Below are 26,046 nucleotides of genomic sequence, written 5' to 3'. Positions count from 1 at the left end.
ATTTATTTATCTATTTAGAGACGGAGTCTAGTTCTGTTGCCCAGGCTGGAGTACAGCGACACGATCTGGGCTTACTGCAACCTCCGCCTCCCGAGTTCAAGCAATTCTCCTGCCTCAGCCTGCCGCGTAGCTGGGATTACAGGCACCTGCCAACACGCCCTGCTAGTTTTTGTATTTTTAGTAGAGACAGGGTTTCACCATGTTGGCCAGGCTGGTCTTGAACTGCTGAGCTCAAGATCCACCTGCCTCGGACTCCCAAAGTGCTGGGATACAGGCGTGAGCCACCACACCCGGCCTGTATTAAATTTTAAATGAGCATATATTTTATTCATAAATATAATACGGCCGTATTTTTTTGTCAGTAAAACAGCTATTTGGCCACTGTAATCTTTCCCCAGAGTCTCCCCAGAAGGAAAGTCAGTCCACGAAAGAACATCTTTTAGCCTAGCAAATATAACTCAATGCAGAAGTGTAGTCACATCAACAAGCCCCCAAAACAACAGAGGCTCTCTAGTTTTGAGTTTTTGCTCTTTGTACTCTCTAGTACCTAACTGAATAGATTTGTCTAATCATCACTAGTTGTATGGTATCTGCAAAACAAGCCCCAAAAGTCTCATACCTTCACAACAGGATGTCCCCCAGTAGATGCTTTTACTGCCCCTCGGCTACCTTCAGTTTCATAATGGGCTCGATGATGAGTTTTAGGTTGCACTTCTATTTTCAGTTCACATTGTCCAAAATGAGCTGGTAAAGGCCAGTCTAGTGGAGGTAATGAAGATGTGCTACAAACAAAACACACAAAGATGCATGTCACCATGCTATTATTGCCAAGCAACGATTCAAATGGCTTCTTTGCCAGCACCAACATTTCTTTCTTTGATCTCTGAAACAATGTATTACAAAATAAAACTTCACTCAGTAAGTTATAATTCTGGTTATGGTGAGTGCTTAATAAATAATTATTTCATCTTTAGAATAAAATCTATTTTATTTCCCAAAGGTGGTACGTGCTTAAAGATAAATAAATTTTAGAAAATAAAAATAAAGGCCAGGTGTGGTGGCTCATGCCTGTAATCCCAGCACTTTGGGAGCTGAGGCAGGCAGATTACCTGAGATCAGGAGTTCGAGACCAGCCTTGCCAGCATGGTGAAACCCCATCTCTACTAAAACTACAAAAATTAGCTGGGCATGGTGGCACTCGCCTGTAATCCTAGCTACTAGGGAGGCTAAGGCAGGAGAATTGTTTGAGCCCAGGAGACGGAGGCTGCAATGAGCCAAGATTGCACCACTGCACTCCAGCCTGGCCAATAGAGACTCTGTCTCAAAAAATAATAATAATTTAAAAATTAAATTAAATTTAAAAATCTGTCTTATCTTCATTTTGGTTTCCCACTTTTTTTGAAAAAGACAAATTCTAATAATTTATAAAACTGTAAATTTTTCTCAATTATGTGTATGTACTTAACAAAAATAACCAAAAAATAATAATTCAATTTTTTTAAACAAAGAGGCACATTTCTGTTTATGTGTATCAGTATCTCTCCACATATCCAAACATCTCTCTCTCCGTGTCAGGATGTCTCTCTCCCTCCCTGGTACATATCTGTGGATGTCAACCTATTGAAGTTATCACTTCCCGCACTTCCTCCCTATTGCTCCTTTCCCCACTTCCTCCCTACTGTGCCTTTCCCTGTCTCTCTGAAAAATTGCTTCTGTTCAGCAATATACTGCAATTTGAAGTAAAAATTTAATTTTGGTGCATGTTTGGTTGGAAAACAGCCCGTCACTCCAGCATCTCTAAATGTTACTTTTTTTTACCTTATCAATAAGAACATTTAAGTTGCTTAAAGGCCCAAAGGTTCATTTTGATATATTAACATTAAAATATGGATTATAAAAGAAAAACTTCATATGTCTACAGGTCAAGTACAATTTCTAAATTATTTCATTGTTTCCTTCCATGTTCTCAGCCTAGCTTTAAGTCCTACTCCTATGAAATTCAAGGATATTAATTTTTATTAGTCTGAAAAAATCCAACTTCAACTCTCAGTTACTTCTGTATTTGTTTTGCAGTCTTAAGCAAACCACTAGAAAAATTAAGATAAATTTCAGTAGCAAAGGGATAGGTTCAAAGTTGTCTTCATTACCATAATTCTATTTTTCTAAAGATCAGGATTGAGAAATAAAGATTCTCAATGAGAAGAAAAGCATTGGCCGGGCACGGTGGCTCACGCCTGTAATCCCAGCACTTTGGGAGGCCAAGGCGGGAAGATCACCTGACGTCAGGAGTTCGAGACCAGCCTGGCCAACAAAGGGGAACCCCGTCTCTACTAAAAATACAAAAAAATTAGCCAGGGGTGGTGGCAGGTGCCTGGAATCCCAGCAACTCGGGAGGCTGAGGCAGGAGAATTGCTTGAACCTGGAAGGCAGAGGTTGCAGTGAGCTGAGACCATGCCACTGCACTCCAGCCTTGGCGACAGTGACATTCCGTCTCAAAAAAAAAAAAAAGGAAAAAAAGAAAAGAAAAGAAAAACCCCTGGCCGGGCACAGCGGCTCCTGCCTATAATCCTGGCACTTTGCGAACTGAGGCAGGAGGATCACTTGAGGCCAGGAGTGAGATCAGCCTGAGCAACAAAGCAAGACTCCATCTCTACCAAAAAAAAAAAAAAAAAAAAAAATTTTTTTCCCAAATAATTGAGTGTGGTGGTATATGCTTATAGTCCCAGCTACTCAGGAGCCTGAGGTATGAGGATTGCTTGAGTCTGGGAGGTCGAACCTGCAGTGAGCTATGATTGCACCACTGTACTCCAGCCTGGGCAACAAAATGCTGTCTCAAAAAAACAAAACAAAAATCCTAACAGGTACAACTCCATGTGGGAATTTAATACATAAAAGTTGTTTTTTCTAATCAATTATAGATTAAATTGATTCTGTAAATGTAATTAATAGGTTCTTTTTTTTCTTTTTTTCTTTTATGTGGGGGGTGGTCCAGACAGGGTCTTACTTTCACCCAGGTTGCAGTGCAGTGGCACGATCTCAGCTCACTGCAGCCTCCATCTCCCATCTCAGGCGATGCTCCCGCCTCAGGCTCCCTAGTACCTGGGACTATAGGTGTGTGCCACCACACCTGGCTAATTTTTATTTTTGTAGAGACATGGTTTTGCCACGTCAGCCAGGCTGGTGACTCCTGGACTCAAGTGATTTGCCTGGCAGGGCCTCCCAAAGTTGGGATTACAGGCATGAGACACCATGCCTGGCCCCAAATAGTTTTCTTAGTAATTAAATTCATATTATTATCCAAGTTTTACAATAAACTTTTTTTTTTTTTTGTAGAAATAGGATGGAGTACAATGGCATGATCATGGTTCACTGCAGCCTTGAAGTTCTGGGCTCAAACAATGCTTCTACCTCAGCCTCCCAAGCAGCTAGGACTACAGGCACATATCACTATGCCTGGTTAATTCTTTTGTAGAGACAGGATCTTGCTATGTTGCCCAGGCTGGTCTCAAACTCCTGGGCTCAAGCAATCCTCCTGCCTCAGCTTCCCAAGTGCTGGGAATACAAAGCAGAAGCCTCCAAACCCAGCCAGGATTTTTAAATGTAATTTATTATTATCAACAATTCATTAGCTATATACTTTTAAAATTATATTTAACCTATCTAAAAATATTTTTAAGATTCAAACGAAAATAAACATTAAGTTTTTTGGTAGAATTTTTTTTAAAAATAGGAAGAGGAGAAATGGTCAAATCATTATATATTGATAATGTAGTTATATGCCACGACCCATAAACATGAAAAATGACCAGCAGCCATTTCCATCAACTCACCGAAATATAGGGGTGTGGCCAGGCTTTGGTTTGCTCCAGGTAAAGGGTGAAGGAACTGAAAGAAACTGATCACCAGATGAATCTTTCTTTAAAGGATACTGAGATCCAAGGCCATCATCTATTGAAGTCTCCCGGGATGGTGATAAACTTCCTTGGTCATCTGAACAGAGCTCTAATTTTCCTGGTACTATGGCAGCTTGATCTTCAGAAGTTTTCCTTGTTTTCAGAGGGATGTCAGTCTCTACACAGTACTGAAATGGAAAAACTGCAGGGCCAAAGCCTGACCCACCATGGACAGAAGCATTCAGCCAGGTATCTTCTGTCACACTTCCCCTGGGGGAGTGACCAGGAGAAGGAACAGGTGAGTGATGGGGTGAAAGGGACCCAGCATAACAAACTTCAGCACTGGAGTGCCTCCGTTTCCCACAGGGAGACGTGGGCCTTGATGAGGGTCCTGAGGCTGGCCTGGGGCTCAGCCAATTCTCATCAGTGACACTGGATCTAGGAGAGTGGCAAGGAGATTGCCTGGGTGATAATGAGTGTCCAAGTCCATACTGTTGATGCCAAGTTTCTTCTCCAGGGCAGCCCCCTGGAGAGCCACCAGGAGAAGTCAGAGGGGATCCAAGGGTAAATCGGGCTGCAGCTTCATTCAACTCTGAGTCCACATCATCATAAATATGTGAAAGTGATTCACAAGAAGATGCATCAGAGAACCAGCTCCTAGAAGAGATGCTGCTGGCAGGACTAGGACTAAGAGAAGACTCCCGGTAGGATGGCTCAAGAGGAAGATAGAGATGATCTCTAGAAGGCCTTTCCAAAAATTCCCGTTCTGGGTCATTTATCTGTAGGTCATCTTCATGTGCATCTATTTCTTGATGACAGTTAGGAGAGATAGATGTAATTTGAATACTTGGACACTCAAAGGGTTTGGGACCACCTAATGGGCTATATTTAGATTCAGGACTCTCACAAGTTCCTTCATAGTTTTTGTGACTTTGGAGCTGAAACGATGGTGACAAAACAGAAGAGTGAGACGGAAATCCATGATGTGGTAAGCAAAGTGGTGTGTTTAAAGTAGATGGAGGTGGATCTACATTAAAGATGTAAATGGATGCACAATCATCTGGCTCAAGATCTATGGGAAGGAAGGCAAAAAAAAAGAAAACCAACAAAACAAGAAATTAGAAAACTCAGATGTATAAATTACTCGATGAGAAAGTAAATAACAATCTTGAGAGAAAAAAGTGAGATATAAAATGTATGTCATTAGCTCCACTAAAGAGGTGGCATGTGTGTGTTTTTTCAATGCATCTGGTTATTTCTGCAGATAAGTGTGATTACTACATGTACAATTACATATGTAATTTTTCCTGTTTATTTCCACATTTTCTAAAAAGATAATCAGGAAAAATTATGCTCTGAAAAAGATTTTATTCTTTTTTTTTTGAGACAGGGTCTCACTCTGTCACCTAGACTGGAGTGCAATGGTGTGATTATAGCTCACTGAAGCCTCACCCTCCCATCCCAGGCTCAAGTGATCCTTTCCTCAGCCTCTGGAGTAGCTGGGACACAGGTACATGCCACACTCCTGGTTACTTTATATTGTCATTTTTGGTAGATACATGGCCTTGCTTTGTTGCCCAGGCTGGGCTCAAGCTACCCTCTCACCTTAGCCTCCCAAAGTGCTGGGATTACAGGTGTGAGGGAGCCTCTGTGCCCAGCCCAATAAATGTGTTTATTTTAAAAAAAAAAAAAAAAAAAAAAAAAAAATCACATCCATAATTCTAAAAAATACTCATAGAATTACAGGCTGCAGTGAGCTGAGACCACGCCACCGTACTCCAGCCTGGGTGACACAGCAAGACTCCGTCTCAAAAAAAAAAAAAAAAAGAAAAGAAAAGAAATGAGATATTCCTAGGCTACAATGAACAGAAAATCCAACTCAACGTAGCTGAAAAAGGGGGAGGGGACACAAGCTGAATATCCCTTATCCAAAATGCTTGGGGCCAAAAGTGTTTAGGATTTTGGATTTTTTTTTGGCCCATTTACATATATACAATGAGATATCTTGATATGGGACCCAAGTCTAAACATGAAATTCATTTATGTTTCATATATACCTTATATATATAGCCTGAAAGGTAATTTTGGATAATATTTTCTAATAATTTGGTGAATGAAAAAAAGTCTGTTAAGAATTCTCCACTTGTGGCATCATGTCAGAGCTAAGAAGTGTAGGATATTGGAACATTCCAGATTTTGAATATGACCTGTATATATTATCCAACTTAACAACCTGCATTATCAACCTGTATATATTTATCCAACACAACAAGAAGTCAAAGGTAGGAGAGCTCCAAAAGTGGGTTTTTCTTTGTTTTTGTTTTTGGTTTTCTTCCTTTGAGATGGAGTCTTGCTCTGTCACCCAGGCTGGAGTGCAGTGAGTGGTGCAATCTTGCCTCCTGGGTTCAAGTAATTCTCCTGTCTCCTGCCTCAGCCTCCTGAGTAGCCGGGACTACACGCACTCGCCACCACGCCTAATTTTTTTTTGTTGTTTTTTCCTGAGACAGAGTCTCACTCTGGCTGGAATGCAATGGTGTGATCTTGGCTCACTGCAACCTCCGCCTCACAAGTTCAGGCGATTCTCAAACCTCAGCCTCCCAAATAGCTGGAATTACAGGCGCCTGTCACAACACTTGGCTAATTTTTGTATTTTTAGTAGAGACAGGGTTTTCCATGTTGTCCAGGCTGGTCTCAAACTCCTGACCCCAAGTGATCTACCCACCTTGGCCTCCCAAAGTGCTGTGATTACAACCATGAGCCACCATGCCCGGACTTTTTTTTTTTTTTTTGAGACCAGGTCTCGCTCTGTCACCCAGGCTGGAGTGCAGTGGTACACTCACAGCTCACTGCTGCCTAAAACTTCCGGGTCAAGCGATCCTCCCACCTCAACCTTTTGGGTAGCTGAGACCACAGGTGCATGCCACCATTCCCAGCACATTTTTTTTTTCTTTTTTTTGTAGAGACAGGGTCTCGTTTTGTTGCCCAAGCTAATCTTGAACTCCTGGGCTCAGGCAATCCAACTGCCCCAGCCTCCCAAAGTGCTGGGATTACAGTTCAACAATGTCCTTCAGAAATGTTTCTTTATTCCACTTTGCCATTTTTGGGGTGCTAACTTTGTGCTGTTCATTTTTCAATCACATATACCTATTCTATCTACACTGGAAACAACATGATTCAGTTTATTCATTTAACAAAATTTTTTTTAGCAACTACTATGTAAGCAGGCATATTCTGAATATTAAAAACACCATGGTAAACAAAACAAAGTCCTCTCCTCATGGAGCTTACATTTCAGTAAAATATGTCAGATAGTGATATTTGCTATAAGAGAAAATAAAATGAGAAAAAATACAGAGGACGTGAAGATGTTAATTTAATAGGAAAGTTTGGAAAGCCTTCTCTAATATTTGAGGAAACAGCAGAAAAATATTAATGCAACTGAGCTATACAGAAAGTTAGCAGCATAATACAGGCAGAGGATAATAGTAAGTGCAAAGACCTGAGGTAGAGCATTGTTGAAGTGCACTGTGAGAAAAAGCGAGGCCAGTGGGACTTTTGCGCAAGGAGGTAGAATAATGAGTAAGGCAGAATAACTGAGTAAGGAGGTAGAATAATGAGTAAGGCAGAATAACTGAGTAAGGAGGCAGAATAATGAGGGCCAGGGGTGGTCAGGGAGAGAGCAGTCAGGTAAGGCCTTGCGAAATGGGAAACCACTGGAGCATTCCAAACAGAAAAGTATCATCATTTGATATATATGATCTGATATAAACTTAGGAGGCTACTGTAATCACCCAGGTGAGAAATGATGGAATACAGGACCTAAGTGGTAGTGAGTGGTAAAAGTAGAAGCAGCATTAAGAAGTCAGATTTTGGATTAAGGCAGTGCTGACGGAACTTCGTTGACTGGATGTGAAAGAACAGTCAAGGGTGACACCAAGGTTTAAAGCCTTGAACTATTATTAAAAACACAGTATTGGCCGGGCGCGGTGGCTCACGCCTGTAATCCCAGCACTCTGGGAGGCTGAGGCGGGCAGATCACGAGGTCAGGAGATCGAGACCATCCTGGCTAACACGGTGAAACCCCATCTCTACTAAAAGTACAAAAAATTAGCCAGGCGTGGTGGCGGGCGCCTGTGGTCCCAGCTGCTCGGGAGGCTGAGGCAGGAGAACGGTGTGAACCTGGGAGGCGGAGCTTGCAGTGAGCCGAGATCGCGCCACTGCACTCTAGCCTCGGGAACAGAGCAAGACTCCATCTCAAAAAAAACAAAAACAAAAAATAAAAAAAACACAGTATTGGCTGGGTGCAGTGGCTCACACCTGTAATCCCAGGGCTTTGAGAGGCCGAGGCAGGCAGATCATGAGGGGTCAGGAGATCGACACCATCCTGGCTAACACGGTGAAACCCTGTCTCTACTGAAAACACAAAAAATTAGCCGGGCGTGGTGATGGGCGCCTGTGGTCCCAGCTGCTCGGGAAGTTGAGGCGAGAGAATGGCGTGAACCCGGGAGGCGGAGATGCAGTGAGCCGAGATTGTGCCACTGCACTCCAGCCCGGGCAACAGAGAGAGACTCTGTCTCAAAAAAAAAAACAAAAACAAAACAAAAAAAACCCACACACACACAAAAAAAGAAAATTTATTTCTGAAATTTTCTGAATTTCTGAAAGAAGAGTAATTACTGAAATAAAGTGAGACAGACTTGAAATAAGAAACCAAAACTTCTACTCTGTACATATTAAATATGAGATTTCAGTAAGCTTTCCAAGAGGAAATGTCAAGTAGACATTTGTACATAAGAACACAAGCTAGCTATGTAAAATTGGGAGTCATTAATGTATACTTGAAATTTATGCCATAAGACCAAAAGATCACTAAGAAATTAGTACAAATAGAGAAGAAAGCAGGCAACTGAGGCACAAGGAACTCCAAAGTTTAGGATTAGGGAGAAAAAGAAGAATGAGTTGGCCGGGCGCAGTGGCTCAAGCCTGTAATCCCAGCACTTTGGGAGGCTGAGACGGGCGGATCACGAGGTCAGGAGATCCAGACCATCCTGGCTAACACGGTGAAACCCCATCTCTACTAAAAAGTACAAAAAACTAGCCGGGCGAGGTGGTGGGCGCCTGTAGTCCCAGCTACTCCGGAGGCTGAGGCAGGAGAATGGTTTAAACCCGGGAGGTGGAGCTTGCAGTGAGCTGAGATCCAGCCACTGCACTCTAGCCTGGGCGACAGAGCCAGACTCCGTCTCAAAAAAAAAAAAAAAAAAAGAAGAAGAATGAGTTAAGAGGTTAGAAGAGACATCAGTGAAACGGAAGAATAACCAAAAGAATGCAGCATCCCACAAGCCAAGTGAAGAAGGTGCTCATTCATTCACCAACTATTAATAATGTCATTAATATTTTATAGAAACTGTTCTAGATGGTAGGTACATAAAAAGTAAATAAGACACATATGGTCCCTGCTTTCATTAAGCAGTCTCAGTCTCAGGAGAGACTGACAAAAACACAAATTAAAAATGGTAAGTGTTACTAAGCGGTAGAAGAGAGAATTAGAGAAGGAACACATTTTACAGAGAGTACAAAGATGGCCTTTTTGAGAAGGCAGCATGTAAGCTAAAACCTGAAAGATAAATAGGAACCAGCAAGCAAAGAAAGGGAGTCAGTGGGGCTGGGGAGAGAAGGTGATGGTTCCAACACAGGAGAATAGGCATAAACAGTCTGAGACAAATAACACCTTAGTTTCTTTAAGAAACGCCCAAGATGGCTAGAGTTAACAACTGAAAGCGTAGAGCTAGAAGAAGCCAAGATCTAGAAGAACAGTAGTAAAGAGTTTGGATTTTATTCAAAGAATAATGGAAACCATGTAAGAATTTTAAAAAGGGGAATGACATGATTTCTATTATATTTGAGAACAACTTCAACTGCTGTTATCTCCAGTACCTACCAAGTAAGTCCCTGACATTTATTAGGTCTATAATAAACCATTTGTTCAAGTTTTTGGGGCCAGGCATGGTGGCTCACACCTGTAATCCCAGAACTTTGGGAGGCCAAGGCAGGCAAATGGCTTGAGTTCAGGAGTTCAAGACCAGCCTGGACGATGTGGCAAAAACCCATTCCTAAAAAAAAAAAAAATACAAAAATTAGCCAGGCATGTCTAAATACAAAAATTAGACTACACGCTGGTACTGTAGTCCCAGCTACCTGAGAGGCTGAGGCAGGAGGGTCATTTGAGCCTGAGATTCAGAGGTTGCTGTAAGCCAAGATAGCGCCACTGCACTCCAGCCTCGGTGACAGAGCAAGACCCCGTCTAAATAAATAAATAAATAAATAAATAAATAAATAAATAAAGTTGTTGAAATTGCTTCCCTTAGAGAATCTATGTTACTCCTAAGTTATGTCAGCAAAATCCTCAATTAGGAATTTTTGAGCCATGTTTCTTGGCAATGCTATCAGACTGTTGAATTACGATGACAGCTAAAACTTTCTAAAACTTAGCTCACAATGTCACCTATCTAAATGGTGCTCAAGCGGACAGAAGTAAAACAAGCCACTGAACACTCAAAATATACAGCATAAAAGCTCATGTGTTTAACTCACAGAAATTTTCCTTGGCCCCTTGTTCAGATCCTCTCTACTCAATTTTAGATCCCATAATATTATATGCTCATCTAGTCCACAGATTAGAAGCAGGAAATCTAAAATGAGAGAAGATGGTTGCAAAGAAAAGGAAAGAGACAGGAAAAACAAGCAAACAGTTTTTCAAAGGGCATAGCACCTTGAAGTCATGCAGAACAACTGTTCTTTACTAATTTCATCTAATCGTATTGCTTATTTTCAAACTGCCTTTTTCCTTAAGAATGTACTTGATTAAATAGGAAAAATTAATTAAATCCCAACCCTTTGAGAAAAAAAGAGGACAGAAAGTCACCCATGGAATTACAGTTTATTCAAATGTAATTATTGTATCAGCCCATTTCAGTTGTTGACTAATGCTGAAATCCACACCCTTCTCCCAAATAAACTGTAGATGAAGCAAGCATATTCTACGTCAGAATGATGTCTTAAAGTACTGCAGAGATCTGAACACAAAATTTGTGGGAATGCTGCTTTATCTTTTTCCCAAGTGTCCAACCTCTGGAAATGATACAAGCAGCTACTACAATCTATGACAAACAGTCCTAGATCCAGATTTCCAAGTCTAGAGTTCTCAAATTCAAGGTACTTCAGAAATTTCACCATCTCAAGAATTACTTGTTCCATGTTCCTTCAACCACCAGAGGGCCCCATGCAAGCATACAGTAATCTGGACAACCCAAGTTGTCTTATGAATGTTTTTATGTATAGTATGAAGCAGAGGCTGGCAAAATACAGTCCATGTGCCAAATCTGGCCTTGGTGGTAGGTCACATTTAAAACCATTAGTTTGTAGGCTATAGAAAGCCTACAAACAATAGTTTGTCTTTCTATAGCCTACAAGCTAATGGTTTTAAATGGTTTCAAAAAATTGTTTTTAACTGTGTGTCATGACAAAAAAAAGTTATGATTCAAATTCTGGCATTCATAAATAAAGTTTTATTGAAACACAGCCATGCTCATTCATTTATATACTATCTATGGTTATTTTCACACAAGGGTAGAGCTGAGTAGCTGTCAAAGGGACCACATGTACTACCCCCTATTCCTTCACATTGCTGCTTGATGGACACAAATTGCAGTAACAAAGTTCTAATGAGAGCAATGCATACGTATATACTGTGACTTTAAAAAAATGTTACTAGTACATAACACAAAAAGAAAAGTAGACTTTGAATGTTGCTCTCTTAAAGCATAGTGGAGTGTGGTTATACCGTTACTAAATTAGATGTGCAATAACATTATGGCCATATATATATATACACACACATGCATTACCACAGTAAATCATTCATCATAATACTCCCAACTCACAGGAAAAGAAAAAAAAAATTTTTTTAAACCAAATCAGGTGTGGTGGCTCACGCCTGTAATCCCAGCACTTTGGGAGGCCAAGCAGGGCAGATAACTTGAGGTCAGGAGTCCGAGACCAATCTGGCCAACATGGTGAAACCCTGTCTCTACTAAAAATACAAAAATTAGCTGGGCATGGTGCCACACACCTCTAATCCCAGCTACTTGGGAGGCTGAGGCAGCGGAATCAGTTGAACCCAGAAGGCGGAGGTCGCAGTAAGCCGAGATTGCACTACTACTGCACTCCAGCCTGGGTGACAAGAGCAAGAGTCCGTCTCCCAAAAAAAAAAAAAAAAAAAAAAAAAAACCACAGAGAGAGAAAATAAAATGGCTCATTTGTTAGCAAAGTAAAGAAAGTCATTTACTGGGGCCAGGCCCAGTGGCTCACGCCTGTAATCCCAGCATTTTGAGAGGCTGAGGCTGGCGGATCACGAGGTCAGGAGTTCGAGACCGGCCTAGCCAGCATGGCAAAACCTCGTCTTTACTAAAATACAAAAATTAGCCAGGCGTAGTGGCGGGCGTCTGTAATCCCAGCTACTCGGGAGGCTGAGGCAAGGAGAACCACTTGAACCCGGGAGGCGGAGGTTGCAGTGAGCTGAGATCGCAGCACTGCACTCCAGCCTGGGTGACAGAGTAAGACTTGGTCTCAAAAAAAAAAAAAAGAAAGTCATTTACTGATGGTGAGTTATTTAAATTGTATTTGACTGGAGAAATCAAAGAAATATGTTCAGAGAAAAACTTACAAGACTATTAGCCTTTCAGCAAGAACCACTGGTAGAAAAACTGAGGACACTGGTAGCAACATTAATAGGTTAATTACAAAATAAGACAAACGATTTCCTTAAAAAGTGGTTTTCTGGCTGGGCGCAGTGGCTCACGACTGTAATCCCAGCACTTTGGGAGGCCAAGGCAGGTGGATCACAAGGTCAGGAGTTCGAGATCATCCTAGCCAACATGGTGAAACCCCACCCCTACTAAAAATACAAAAATTATCTGGGCGTGGTGGCACATGCCTGTAATCCCAGCAACATGGGAGGCTGAGGCAGAGGCAGAAGAATGGTTTGAACCAGGGAGTTGGAGGTTGTAGTGAGCCAAGATCACGCCACAGCACTCCAGTTTGGCAACAGAACAAGATTCCGTCTCAAAAAAAAAAAAAAAAAAAAAAAAAAGGTGGTTTTCCTTGGCCCTTGATGTGCTGCCAGATGTCACCAACATCTGCTTAGTTGTTACTTATTAAAGAGTCAATGCTGAGTTTAAAGTAATTAAACAATTAGCCTCCATGAATAGTGTGAAAGAAACAACTTAAAGTAAAAGCATTTTCAAAGAAGTTAAGAAAACACTAATTTAGGCAGGAGGAGCCAAGAAGGCCGATTAGAAGCCACTCCAGTCTGCAGTTCCCACTGAGAACAAAAATGACCAGTGAATCCTGCTCCATCAACTGAGGTATCCAAGTTATTTCACTGGGACTGACTAGGTGGTTGGTGTGACCCACACAGAGCTCGGAAAAGCAAGGTGGAGCAACAACCTGATCCGGTAGCCACAAAGGCAAACTCCCACACCCAACCAAGGGAGATGGTGAGTGACTGTGCTACCCCATGCGGGAAACCAGACTTTTTCCACAGATCCGTACATCCCATGGATCAAGAGATCCCCTCATGAGCCTATGCCACCAGGGCCTTGGGACCCAAGCACAGAGCTGTGTAACCTGCTCAGGTTGTGGCCAGCAGCAGCAGGCTGGACACTGCCTAAGACTACCAAGTCCCCGTGGAAAGGGGCAGTTGCCATCACTGTGGTTCCTGTCTGCCATTTTGCCCTGCTGGTGTTGGGGAGACCTGGCAGTTTGGACCAAGAGGAATTCCCCACAGCGCAACACAGTGGTGGTGGCAGATCGTGGCCAGGTTGTTTCCTTAGGTGGGACCCAGACCCTTCCCTCCTCACCAGGCGAAACTTCCTTGCAGGAACTGCAGGAACTCTAGCCAGGAGTTTATGGACAGAACTCTGATATCCTGGGAAGAAGCCTCTGCGGGTAGGGGTGGCCACGGTCTCACGGTTCAGCTGACCTAGTCTTTCCTGCCTGTTGGCAGTCCAGACGAGGGGAATTTTCCCCATCACAGCTGAACCTGCTCACCCAAGGGGCAGCCAGACTGCTTCTTTAAGCAGGTCCCTGATCCCATCCCTCCTGACTGGGTGAGACCTCCCAACAGGGGTCGCCAGGCACCTCATACAGGAGCGTTCCAGCCAGCATCAGCTCCGTGCCCTCTGGGATGAAGCTCCCAGAGGAAGGAGTAGTCAGCCATCTTTGCTGTTCTGCAGCCTCCACTGCTTATACCTCCAGGTGCGGGAGGGGGCAGATGAATTAGGTCTGGAGTGGTCCCCTAGTAAACTGCAGCAGCCCTATCCTATGGAAGAGGGGCCTTACTATTAAAAGAAAAACAGAAAGCAACAACATCAACAAAAAAGAGCCCATAAAAATCCCATCCAAAGGTCAGCAGCCTCAAAGATCAAAGGCAGATAAATCCACAAAGATGAGAAAGAATCAACGCAAGAATGCTAAAATCTCAAAGAGCCAGAGTGTCTCTTCTCTAAATGATCGCAACACTTCTCCATCAGGGGCAGAGAACTGGGTTGAGAGGCTGAGAAGAATGAACTGACAGGCTTCAAAAGGTAGGTAATAACAAACTTCACTGAGCTAAAGGAGTATGTTCTAACCCAATGCAAAGAAGCGCAAAACTACGATAAACATTACAGGAGCTGTTAACCAGAATGGCTAGTTTAGAGAGGAACATAAATGACCTGACTGAGCTGAAAAACACAAGAGAGCTTCACAATTACAACCACAAGTATCAATAGCTGAACAGACCAGGCAGAGGAAAGGATTATCAGAGCCTGAAGACTATCTTGCTGAAATAAGACAGGCAAACAATGCTAGAGGAAAAGAAAAAAAAATGAAAAGAAATGAATAAAATCTCCAAGAACTATAGAATTACGTAAAAAGACTGAACCTGGTCAGGTGAGGTGGCTCACGCCTGTAATCCCAGCACTGTGGGAGGCCAAGGCAGGTGGATCACAAGACCAGGAGTTCAAGACCAGCCTGACCAAGATGGTGAAACCCCATTTCTACTAAAAATATAAAAATTAGCCAGGCGTGGTGGTGCATGCCTGTAGTCCCAGCTACTCAGGAGGCTGAGGCAGAAGAATTGCTTGAACCCAGGAGGCAGAGGTTGCAGTGGGCCAAGACCGCGTCACTGCACTCTAGCCTGGGCAACAGAGTGAGACTCCACCTCAAAAAAAAAAAAAAAAGACCAAACCTATGACTGGGGTAACTGAAAGAGACGGGGAAAACGGAACCAAGTCGGAAGACATACTTCATGGTATCATCCATGAGAACTTCCCCAACCTAGAAAGATAGGCCAACATTCAAATTCAGAAAATCCACAGAAACCCAGTAAGATACTCCATGAGAAGATCAATCCCAAAACACATTATTATCAGATTCTCTCAAGGCTGAAATGAAGGAAAAAATGTCAAGGGCAGGAAGAGAGAGGACAGGTCACTACAAAGGGAAGCCCATCAAACTAACAGTGGACCTCTGAGCAGAAACCCTACAAGGCAGAAAAGATTGGAGGCCAATATTCAACATTCTTAGAAAAGAATTTCTAACCCAAATGTCATATCTGGACAAATTAAGCTTCATAAGCAAAAGAGAAATAAAGTCCTTTTCAGACAAGCAAATGCTGAGGGAATTCAGCACCACCAGGTCTGCTTTACAAGAGTTCCTGAAGGAAGCACTAAATATGGAAAGGAAAAACCATTTCCAGCCACTACAAAAACACACTCAAGTACAAAGACCAATGACACTATGAAGCAACTACATTAACAGGTCTGCAAAATAACCAGCCAGCATCATGATGACAGGACCAAATTCACACATAACAATATTAACCTTAAATTTAAATGGACTAAATACCCCAATTAAAAGACACAAAATGGCAAGCTCGCTAAAAAGAAAAGAATCATCGGTGTGCTGTATTCAACAGACCCATCTAACATGCAAAGACATGCACAGGCTCAAAATAAAGAGATGGAGGAAAATTTACAAAGCAAATGGAAAACAGGAAAAAAGCAGGGGTTTCAATCCTAGTTTCTGACAAAACAGATTTTAAACCAACAAGATCAAAAAAAGACAAAGAAGGGCATACAGCATGGTAAAGGGTTCAATTCAACAAGAAGAGCTAACTATCCTAAATATATATGCACCCAAATATATATGCACTCAGTTTCATAAAACAAGTTTTTAGAGACCTACAAAGAGACTTAGACTCCCACACAACAAAAGTGGGAGACTTAACACCCCACTGTCAATATCAGACAGATAATCGAGACAAAAAATTAACAAAGATATTCAGGACTTGAATTCAGCTCTAGATCAAGTAGACTTACCCAAAAACAGAATATACATTCTTCTCAGTGCCACATGGCACTTTAGATTCAATCATATACTTGGAAGTAAAACACTCCTCAGCAAATGCAAAAGAACTGAAATCATAACAGTCTCTCAGACCACAGCACAATAAAATTAGAACTTAACATTAAGAAACTCACTCAAACCCACACAACTACATGGAAATCGAACAACCTGCCCCTGAATGACTCCTGGGTAAATAATGAAATTAAGACAGAAATCAAGAAGTTATTTGAAACCAATGAGAACAAAGAGACAATGTACCAGAATCTCTGGGATGTAGTTAAAGCAGTGTTAAGAGGGAAATTTATAGCACTAAGTGCCCACATCAAAAAGCCAGAAAAAACTCAAATCGATGTCCTAACATCACAACTAAAAGACTAGCGAACCAAGAGTAAACAAACCCCAAATCTAGCAGACAAGACATAACCAAGATCAGAGCAGAACTGAAGGAAATAGAGACACAAAAAAAAAACCCTTAAAAAAAAAAAAAATCAGGCCAGGCGTGGTGGCTCACACCTGTAATCCTAGCACTTTGAGAGGCCGAGGCAGGCACATCACTTGAGGTCAGGAGTTGAAGACCAGCCTGGCCAACATGGTTAAACCCTGTCTCTACTAAAAATACAAAAATTAGCCCAATGTGGTGGTGGGTGCCTATAATCCCAGCTACTTGGGAGGATAAGGCAGAAGAATTGCCTGAACCTGGGAGGTGGAGGTTGCAGTGAGCTGAGATCACACTACTGCACTCCAGCCTGAATGACAGAGCGAGACTCCATCTCAAAAACAAAACAAAACAAAACAAAAACAAACAAAAAAAAACATAATTCGTCCAGGAGCCTGGCTAGACTAATGAAGAAGAGAGACAAGAATCAAATCAACACAATAAAAAATGATAAAGGGCATATCACCACTGACCCCACAGAAATACAAACAACCACAGAGAATACTATAAATACCTTTATGCAAATAAGCTAGAAAATCTAGAAGAAACTGATAAATTCCTGGACACATACACCCTCCCAAGACTGAACCAGAAAGAAGCTGAATACCTGAATAGACCAATAATGAACTACAAAATTGAGGCTGTAATAAATAGCCTACTAACCAAAATAAGCCCAGGACCAGACGGATTTACGGCTGAATTCTACCAGAGGTACAAAGAGAAGCTGGTACCATTTCTTCTGAAACTATTCCAAACAACTGAAAAGGAAGGACTACTCCCTAACTCATTTTATGAGGCCAGCATAAATCTGATACCAAAATCTGAAAGAGATATAACAAAAAAAGAAAACTACAGGCCAATATCCCTGATGAACATTAATCAAAAAATCCTCAAATAAATAGGTAAACTGAATCCAGCAGCACATCAAAAAGCTTACCTACCAGGATCAAGTCAATTTCATTCCCAGAATGCAAAGCTGATTCAACATATTCAAATCAATAGACATAATTCATCACATAAAGAGAACTAAAGACAAAAATCACAAGATTATCTCAATAGATGCAGAAAAGGCCTTTGATAAAATCCAACATCACTTCATGTTAAAAACTCTCAATAAACCAGGCATCGGAGGAACAAACCTCAAAATAATAAGAGCCATTTATGACAAACCCACATCCAATGTCATACAGGATACGCAAAAGCTACAAGCGTTCCCCTTGAAAACTGACACAAGACAAGGATGCCCCTCTCTCACCACTCCTATTCAACATAATAACGGAAATTCTGGCCAGGGCAATGAGGCAAGAGAAGGAAATAAAGGGTATTCACATAGGAAGAGACGGGGTCAAACTGTCTTTGTTTGCAGATGGCATGATCCTCTATCTAGAAAACCCCCTAGTCTGGGCCCAAAAGCTTAAGCTGAGAAGCAACTTTAGCAAAGTCTCAGGATACAAAATGAATGTGCAAAAGTCACAAGCATTCCTTTATGCCAACAACAGACAAGCAGACAGCCAAATCGTGAATGAACTCCCATTCGCAATTGCTACAAAGAGAATAAAATACCTAGGAACACAGCCTAACAAGGGAAGTGAAGGACCTCTTCAAGGAGAACTACAAACCACTGCTGAAGGAAATCAGAGAGGACACAAACAAACATGGAAAAACACTCCATGCTCATGGATAGGAAGAATCAATATTGTGAAAACACCCATACTGCCCAAAGCAATTTATAGATTCAATGCTATTCCCATTGAATAGCACTACTATTGACATTCTTCCCAGAATTAGGAAAAACTATTTTAAAATTCATACAGAACCAAGAGAGCCCATATAGCCAAAACAATCCTAAGCAAAAAGAACACAGCTAGAGGCATCACGTTACCCGACTTCAAACTATACTACAAGGCTCCAGTCACCAAAACGGCATGGTACTGGTACAAAAACAGACACACAGACCAATGAAACAGAATAGAGAACTCAGAAATAAGACCACACATGTACAATCATCTGATCTTTGACAAACCTGACAAAAACAAGCAATGAGGAAAGGATTCTCTATTTAATAAGTAGTGTTGGGAGAACTGGCTAGCCATATGCAGAAAACTGACGCATTCCTTCCTTACACCTTATACAAAAATTAACTCAAGATGGATTAAAGACTTAAATGTAAAACCCCAAACTATAAAAACCCTAGAAGAAAACCTAGGCAATACTATTCAGGACATAGGCATGGGCAAAGATTTCTTGATGAAAACGGCAATAGCAATTGCAACAAAAGCAAAAACTGACAAATGGGATCTAATTAAACTAACGAGCTTCCGCACAGCAAAAGAAACTATCATCACAGTGAACAGGCAGCCTGTTCCATTTCAGCCTGAATGGGAGAAAACTTTTGCAATTTATCCATCTAACTAAGGTCTAATATCCAGAGTCTACAAGAAAGTTAAATAAATTTAAAAAAAAAAAAACACACCCCATTAAAAAGTGGGCAAAGGACATGAACAGACATTTCTCAAAAGAAGACATTTATGCAGGCCAACAAGCATGAAAAAAAGCTCAACATCACTACCAGTCAGAAAGGCAATTATTATTATTATTATTATCATCATCATCATCATCATCATCATATATTTTTGAGACAGAGTCTCACTCTGTTGCCTAGGCTGGAGTGCAATGGTATGATCTCGGCTCCCTGCGACCTCTATTTCCTGGGTTCGAGTGATTCTCCTGTCTCAGCCTCCCGGGTAGCTGGGACTACAGGCATGCACCACAACGCCCAGCAAATTTTTGTATTTTTAGTAGAGAGGAGGTTTCATCATGTTGGCCAGGCTGGTCTCAAACTCCTGACCTCAAATGATTCGTCCACCCCGTTCCCTCAAAGTGCTGGGATTACAGGCATAAGCCACCACGCCCGGACAAGAATGGCAGTTATTGAAAAGTCAAGAAACAACAGATGTTGGCGAGGCTGAGATAGAAACGCTTTTACACTGTTGGTAGGAATGTAAATCAGTTCAACCATTGTGGAAGATAGTGTAGCAATTATTCTCCCAAAGACCTAGAACCAAAAATACCATTTTACCTAGCAATCCCATTACTGAGTATATACCCAAAGGAATATAAATCTTTCTAATATAAAGATACATGCATGTCTATGTTTATTGCAGCACCATTCACAATAGCAAAGACGTAGAATCAACCCAAATGCCCATCAATGACAGACAACATAAAGAAAATGTAGTACACACACACCATGGAATACTGTGCAGCCATAAAAAGAACGAGATCATGAATGGGGCTGGAAGCCATTATCCTTAGCAAACTAATTCAGGAACAGAAAACCAAACACCACATGTTCTCACTTATAAATGGGAGTAAACAATGAGAACACATGGACACAGGGAGGGGAACAACACACACTGGGGCCTGTCTGGGGGTGGGGGTCACGAGAGAGGGACAGCATCAGGAAAAATAGCTAATGCATGCTGGGCTTAACACTTATGTAATGGCTTGATAGGTGTGGCAAACTACCATGGCACACATTTTCCTATGTAACAAACCTCCATATCCTGCACATGTATTCAAGAACTTAAAATTAAATTAAATTGAAAAAAAAAAAAAAAAAGAAGGCCGGGCGCAGTGGCTCACATCTGTAATCCCAGCTCTTTGGGAGGCTGAGGCGGGCAGATCACCTGAGGTCAGGAGTTCAAGACCAGCCCAGCCAACATGGTGAAACCCTATCTCTACTAAAAATACAAAAAAAAAGGTTAGGTGCAGCGGCTCACACCTGTAATCCCAGCACTTTGGGAGGCCGAGGCAGTAAGATCACAAGGTCAGGAGTTTGAGACCAGCCTGGCCAACAGAGAGAAACCCTGTCTCCACTAAACATACAAAAATTAGCCTGGCGTGATGGTGCATGCCTGTATTCTCAGCTAGTCGGGAGGCTGAGGCAGGCGAATCACTTGAGCCTGGGAGGTGGAGGCTACAGTGAGCCAAGATCACGCCATTGCACTCCAACCTGGGCAACTAGAGCGAAACTCCGTCTCAAAAAAAAAAAAAAAAAAAGGAAAAGAAAAAAGAGGCCGGGCGCAGTGGCTCATGCTTGTAATCCCGGCACTTTGGGAGGCCAAGGTGGGCGGATCACGAGGTCAGGAGTTCAAGACCATCCTGGCTAACACAGTGAAACCCCATCTCTACTAAAAATACAAAAAATTAGCCGGGCGTGGTGGCGGGCGCCTGTAGTCCCAGCTACTCGGGAGGCTGAGGCAGGAGAATGGCGTGAACCCAGGAGGCGGAGCTTGCAGTGAGCTGAGATCACGCCACAGCACTCCAGCCTGGGCGACAGAGCGAGACTCCGCCTCAAAAAAAAAAAAAGAAAAAAGAAAACACTACCTTAGAACAACGTAAGTGGATTTTGTTAGAATGTATTACAACTGGTGTTTGCAAAAATACATACGAGAATACTATGATAATAAGAATACCATGAACAGGATCGGGCACGGTGGCTCACACCTATAATCATCACTTTGAGAGACCAAGGCAGGCAGATCACTTGAGGTCAAGAGTTCAAGACCAGCATGGTTAACATGGTGAAACCCCATTTCTACTAAAATATACAAAAATTAGCCTGGCGTAGTGGTGCCTGGTGTGGTGGTAGTACCAGTTACTAGGGAGGCTGAGGCAGGAAAATCGCCTGAACCCAGGAGGTGGAGGCTGCAGTGAGCCTAGATTGCGCCACCACACTCTAGCCTGAGCAACAGAGTGAGACTCTGTCTCAAAAAAAAAAAAAATGAAGAATACTACGAACAATCGTATATCAACAAATCAGATAATCTAGAAGGAACGAGCAAACTCCTTATAAATACAGAGATTACTGACTCAGAAGAAAAAGAAAATCTCAACAGACCTCTAATAAGTAAAGAGATTGAATCATAGTCAAAATTCTCCCAAGAACAGATGGCTTCACTGGTCAGTTCTAACAAACACTTAGACAAAAATTAACAGCATTCTTTCTCACACTCTTCCAAAAAATAGAGGGAATGCTTCCTAATACATTCTATGAGGTCAGTATTTTCCTGATACCAAAGCAAGACACTACAGACCAATATCCCATATGAATGTAAACACAAAAATCCTCAACAAAATACACAGTAGCAAACTGAATCCAAGAACACATTAAAAAAGACCAAATGTGATTTATCCAAGGAATGCAAGGGTGGCTCAACATGTGAAAATCAACTGACATAACATACCACATTAACAGAGTGAAGAAACAAAATCTACACAATCAGGGGCTGGGCGCAGTGGTTCATGCCTATAATCCCAGCACTCTGGGAGGCTGAAGTGGGTGGATCACTTGAGGTCGGGAGTTCGAGACCAGCCTGGCCAACATGGTGAAACCCGGTCTCTACCAAAAACACAAAAACTTAGCCAGGCATGGTGGCAGGCGCCTGTAATCCCAGCTACTTGGGAGGCTGAGGCAGGAGAATCACATGACCCTGGGAGGTGAAGATTGCAGTGAGCCAAGATCACACCAGTGCACTCCAGCCTGGGTGACAAAGTGAGACTCCGTCTCAAAAAAAAAACAAACAAACAAACAAACAAAACAAACCCACACAGTCACCTCAACTGACAGAAAAAGCATTTGACAGAATTCAACATCTTTTTAAGACTGAAACAAACAAAAACCTCAGCAAACTAGGAATAGAAGGAAACTTCCTTAACACGATTAAGAGCATTTGTGAGGCCAGGTGCAGTGGCTCACGCCTGTAATCCCAACACTTTGGGAGGCTGAGGTGGGTGGATCACGAGGTCAAGAGATCAAGACCATCCTGGGTAACATGGTGAAATCCCGTCTCTACTAAAAATACAAAAAATCAACCGGGCGTGGTGGCAGGCGCCTGTAGTCCCAGCTACTTGGGAGGCTGAGGCAGGAGAATGGCGTGAACCCAGGAGGCGGAGCTTGCAGTGAGCAGGGATTGTGCCACTGCACTCCAGCCTGGGTGACAGAGCAAGACTCCGTATCAAAAAAAAAAACAGCATTTGTGAAAAACCCACAGCTAACATCATAGTGGTGTAAAACAAAGCCTTCCCCCAAGATGAGGAGCAAGATAAGGATGCATGCTTTCAACACTGCTATTCAACATTGCACTGGGAGTCAACGGAATTAAAAGACATCCAAATTGGAAAGGAAGAAGTAAAACTATTTCTACTTGCAGAAGACATGATTCTATATAAAGTAAAACCCACAAGACCTACAAAAAACTACAGCTAATAAATGAATTCATTAAAGGTGCAGGGTAAAACATAAAATTCTGTTGTTTTTATACACAAGCAATAAACAATCTGAAAAGGAAATTAAGAAAATTCTATTTACAATAACCTCCAAAAGAAATAATACTCAGGAATAATTTTAACCAAGGAAGTGAAAAACTTATACACTAAAAACTACAAAACATTGCTGAAATAAATTAAAGACCTAAATAAGTGGTAAGATTTCTTGTGCTCATGGATTGAAAAACAATGTTAACACGCAATACTCTCCAAAGTGATGTACAATGCAATCCCTACCAAAATTTCAACGGCCTTTTCTGGAGAAGTGGAAAAGCCAATCCTCAAATTTATACGGAAATGCAAGGGCCTCAGAATATTCTCTGAACAGCCAAAATAACATTGAAAAAGAAAGTAGGATTAACACTCCAAAACTTACTATAAAGGAACAGTAATCAAAACAGTGTAGTGCTGGCATAAGAAGAAATGTATTAACCAATGAAACAGAACTGAGAGTTCAGAAATAAACCCAAATATCTACGGCCAATTGATTTTTTTACAAGGGTGCTAAGACTTTAAACGGAAAAAGAACAGTTCCTTCAACAAATAGTTCCAGTACTAGGAAAACTGGATTATCACATGCAAAGAACAAAGTTGAATCCCTTTCTCATACCACATACAAAAATTAACTCAAAAAGGATCAAAAAACCTAAATATAAGAGCTAAAAGCATAGAACTCTTAGAAGCAAAAATAGGAGTACACTGTCCTGACTTCAGATTTGGCGATGGATTCTTAACAGTAAAAGCACAAGCAACAAAAGAACTCAATCAATACAACTTGGTAAAATTAAAAACTTTTGTGCACCAAAGGGCACCATAAAGAAAGTGAGGCCAAGCCCAGTGGCTCATGCCTGTAATCCCAACTCTTTGGGAGGCTGAGGCAGGCAGATCACTTGAGCCCAGGAGTTTGAGACCAACCTGGGCAACATGGTGAAATCTCATCTCCACAAAATAATACAAAACTTAGCTGGGCACGGTGGCGTGCGCCTGTAGTCCCAGCTACTCGGAAGGCTGAGGTGGGAAGCTAACTTGAGCCAAGGAGGTCAAGGCTGCCATGAGCTGACATCCCACTATGGCAACAGAGTGAGACCTTGTCTCAAAAATAAATAAGTAAATAAATAAAAGAAGAAGAAGAAAAAAGAAAAGTGAAAAGACAACCTACAGAATGGGAAAAAAAAATCTGTAAATCTTAGATCTGATAAGACTTTAGAATCCAGAATATAAAGAGTTTTTATAACTGAACAGCAAAAGGTCAAACAGCTCAATTAAAAAACGGGCAAGGCACATGAATAGGCATTTCTCCAAAGAAGATATACAAATGACCAACATGCACATGAAAAGATGTTCAACATCACTGGTCATTAGGAAATGCAAATAAAAACCACAGAGAGGGCGGGCGCGGTGGCTCAAGTCTGTAATCCCAGCACTTTGGGAGGCCAAGACAGGCGGATCATGAGGTCAGGAGATCCAGACCATCCTGGCTAACATGGTGAAACCCCGTCTCTACTAAAAAATACAAAAAAACTAGCCGGGCGAGGTGGCGGGCGCCTGTAGTCCCAGCTACTCGGGAGGCTGAGACAGGAGAATGGCTTAAACCCGGGAGGCAGAGCTTGCAGTGAGCTGAGATCCAGCCACTGCACTCCAGCCTGGGCGACAGAGCGAGACTCTGTCTCAAAAACAAAACAAAACAAAAAAAAAAACACACAGAGAGATACCATTTCACACCCCCTAGGATGGCTTTAATTTCAGAAAATAGGCCAGGCGCAGTGGTTCACGCCTGTAATCCCAGCACTTTGGGAGGCCAAGGCGGGCAGATCACGAGGTCAGGAGCTCGAGACCACACTAAACCCCGTCTCTACTAAAAATACAAAAAATTAGCCGGGCACAGTGGCAGGCGCCTGCAGTCCCAGCTACTCGGGAGGCTGAGGCAGAAGAATGGCGTGAACCCAGGAGGTGGAGCTTGCAGTGAGCTGAGATCGCGCCACTGCACTCCAGCCTGGGTGACAGAGCAAAACTCTGTCTCAGAAAAAAAAAAGAAAATAAACAAAAAGAGAAAATAACAATAACAAGTGTTACTGTGAATACAGATAAATAAGAACCCTCATATATTACTCATGGCAACATAAAGTGATACAGCTGAGTTGCTGTAGAAGAGAGTTTGACAGTGCCTCAAAAATTTAAATACAGAATTACCACATGACAAGCAATTCCATTTGTAGGTAGTCAGGTACCATTTGATAATGTTTTGGTCAACAACAGACCACATATGTGAAAATGGTCCCCTGAGCCGGGCCCGGTGGCTCACGCCTGTAATCCCAGCACTTTGGGAGGCCGAGGCGGGCGGATCACAAGGTCAGAAGATCGAGACCATCCTGGCTAACAAGGTGAAACCCCGTCTCTACTAAAAATACAAAAAATTAGTCCGGCGTGGTGGAGGGCGCCTGTAGTCCCAGCTACTCGGAGGCTGAGACAGGAGAATGGCATGAAGCCGGGAGGCGTAGCTTGCAGTGAGCTGAGATTGCACCACTGCACTCCTGCCTGGGCAACAGAGCGAGACTCTGTCTCAAAAAAAAAAGAAAAGAAAAGAAAATGGTCCCCTGAGATTATAATGGAACTGAAAAAATCAGAACACAAAGGACAAAGAGAAGAACCTAAAAGACTCAGAGGAGAGTAACAGGTTACACATGAAGAATCAAGAATCAGAATGGCATCGGACTTTTCAACAACCATGTAATAAAATGGAGAAAATGGAGAGCAATGCCTTCAAATTTATAAGAGAAAATGATATCTAACTTAGAATTCTACAACCAGCCAAAATTAAGTGTGAGGGGAGAATGAAGACTTTTTTTTTTTTGAGATGGAGTCTCGCACTGCCACCCAGGCTGGAGTGCAGTGGTGCAATCTCGGCTCACTGCAACCTCCACCTCCTGGGTTCAAGCGATT

At 42.1% G+C, this 26,046-nt stretch overlaps 1 protein-coding gene across 4 annotated transcripts in view; it reads right to left on the bottom strand.

The window, feature by feature from the left end:
• Positions 1 to 26,046, bottom strand: part of NFATC3 (nuclear factor of activated T cells 3) — a 152,693-nt gene that overhangs the window by 103,508 nt on the left and 23,139 nt on the right. For all 4 annotated transcript variants that reach the window (XM_007993866.3, XM_007993862.3, XM_038007958.2 and 1 more), the window contains exons 2-3: positions 3,831 to 4,965; positions 620 to 782 (exon numbers count right to left, since the gene is read on the bottom strand). In XM_007993866.3, coding sequence (XP_007992057.1) covers positions 620 to 782; positions 3,831 to 4,965 — 1,298 coding nt within the window. The remainder of the gene's footprint in view (positions 1 to 619; positions 783 to 3,830; positions 4,966 to 26,046) is intronic.

This window comes from Chlorocebus sabaeus, chromosome 5, assembly GCF_047675955.1.
Source record: "Chlorocebus sabaeus isolate Y175 chromosome 5, mChlSab1.0.hap1, whole genome shotgun sequence".
Taxonomy (NCBI): domain Eukaryota; kingdom Metazoa; phylum Chordata; class Mammalia; order Primates; family Cercopithecidae; genus Chlorocebus; species Chlorocebus sabaeus.
This window is presented reverse-complemented; position numbering and strand designations above follow the sequence as displayed.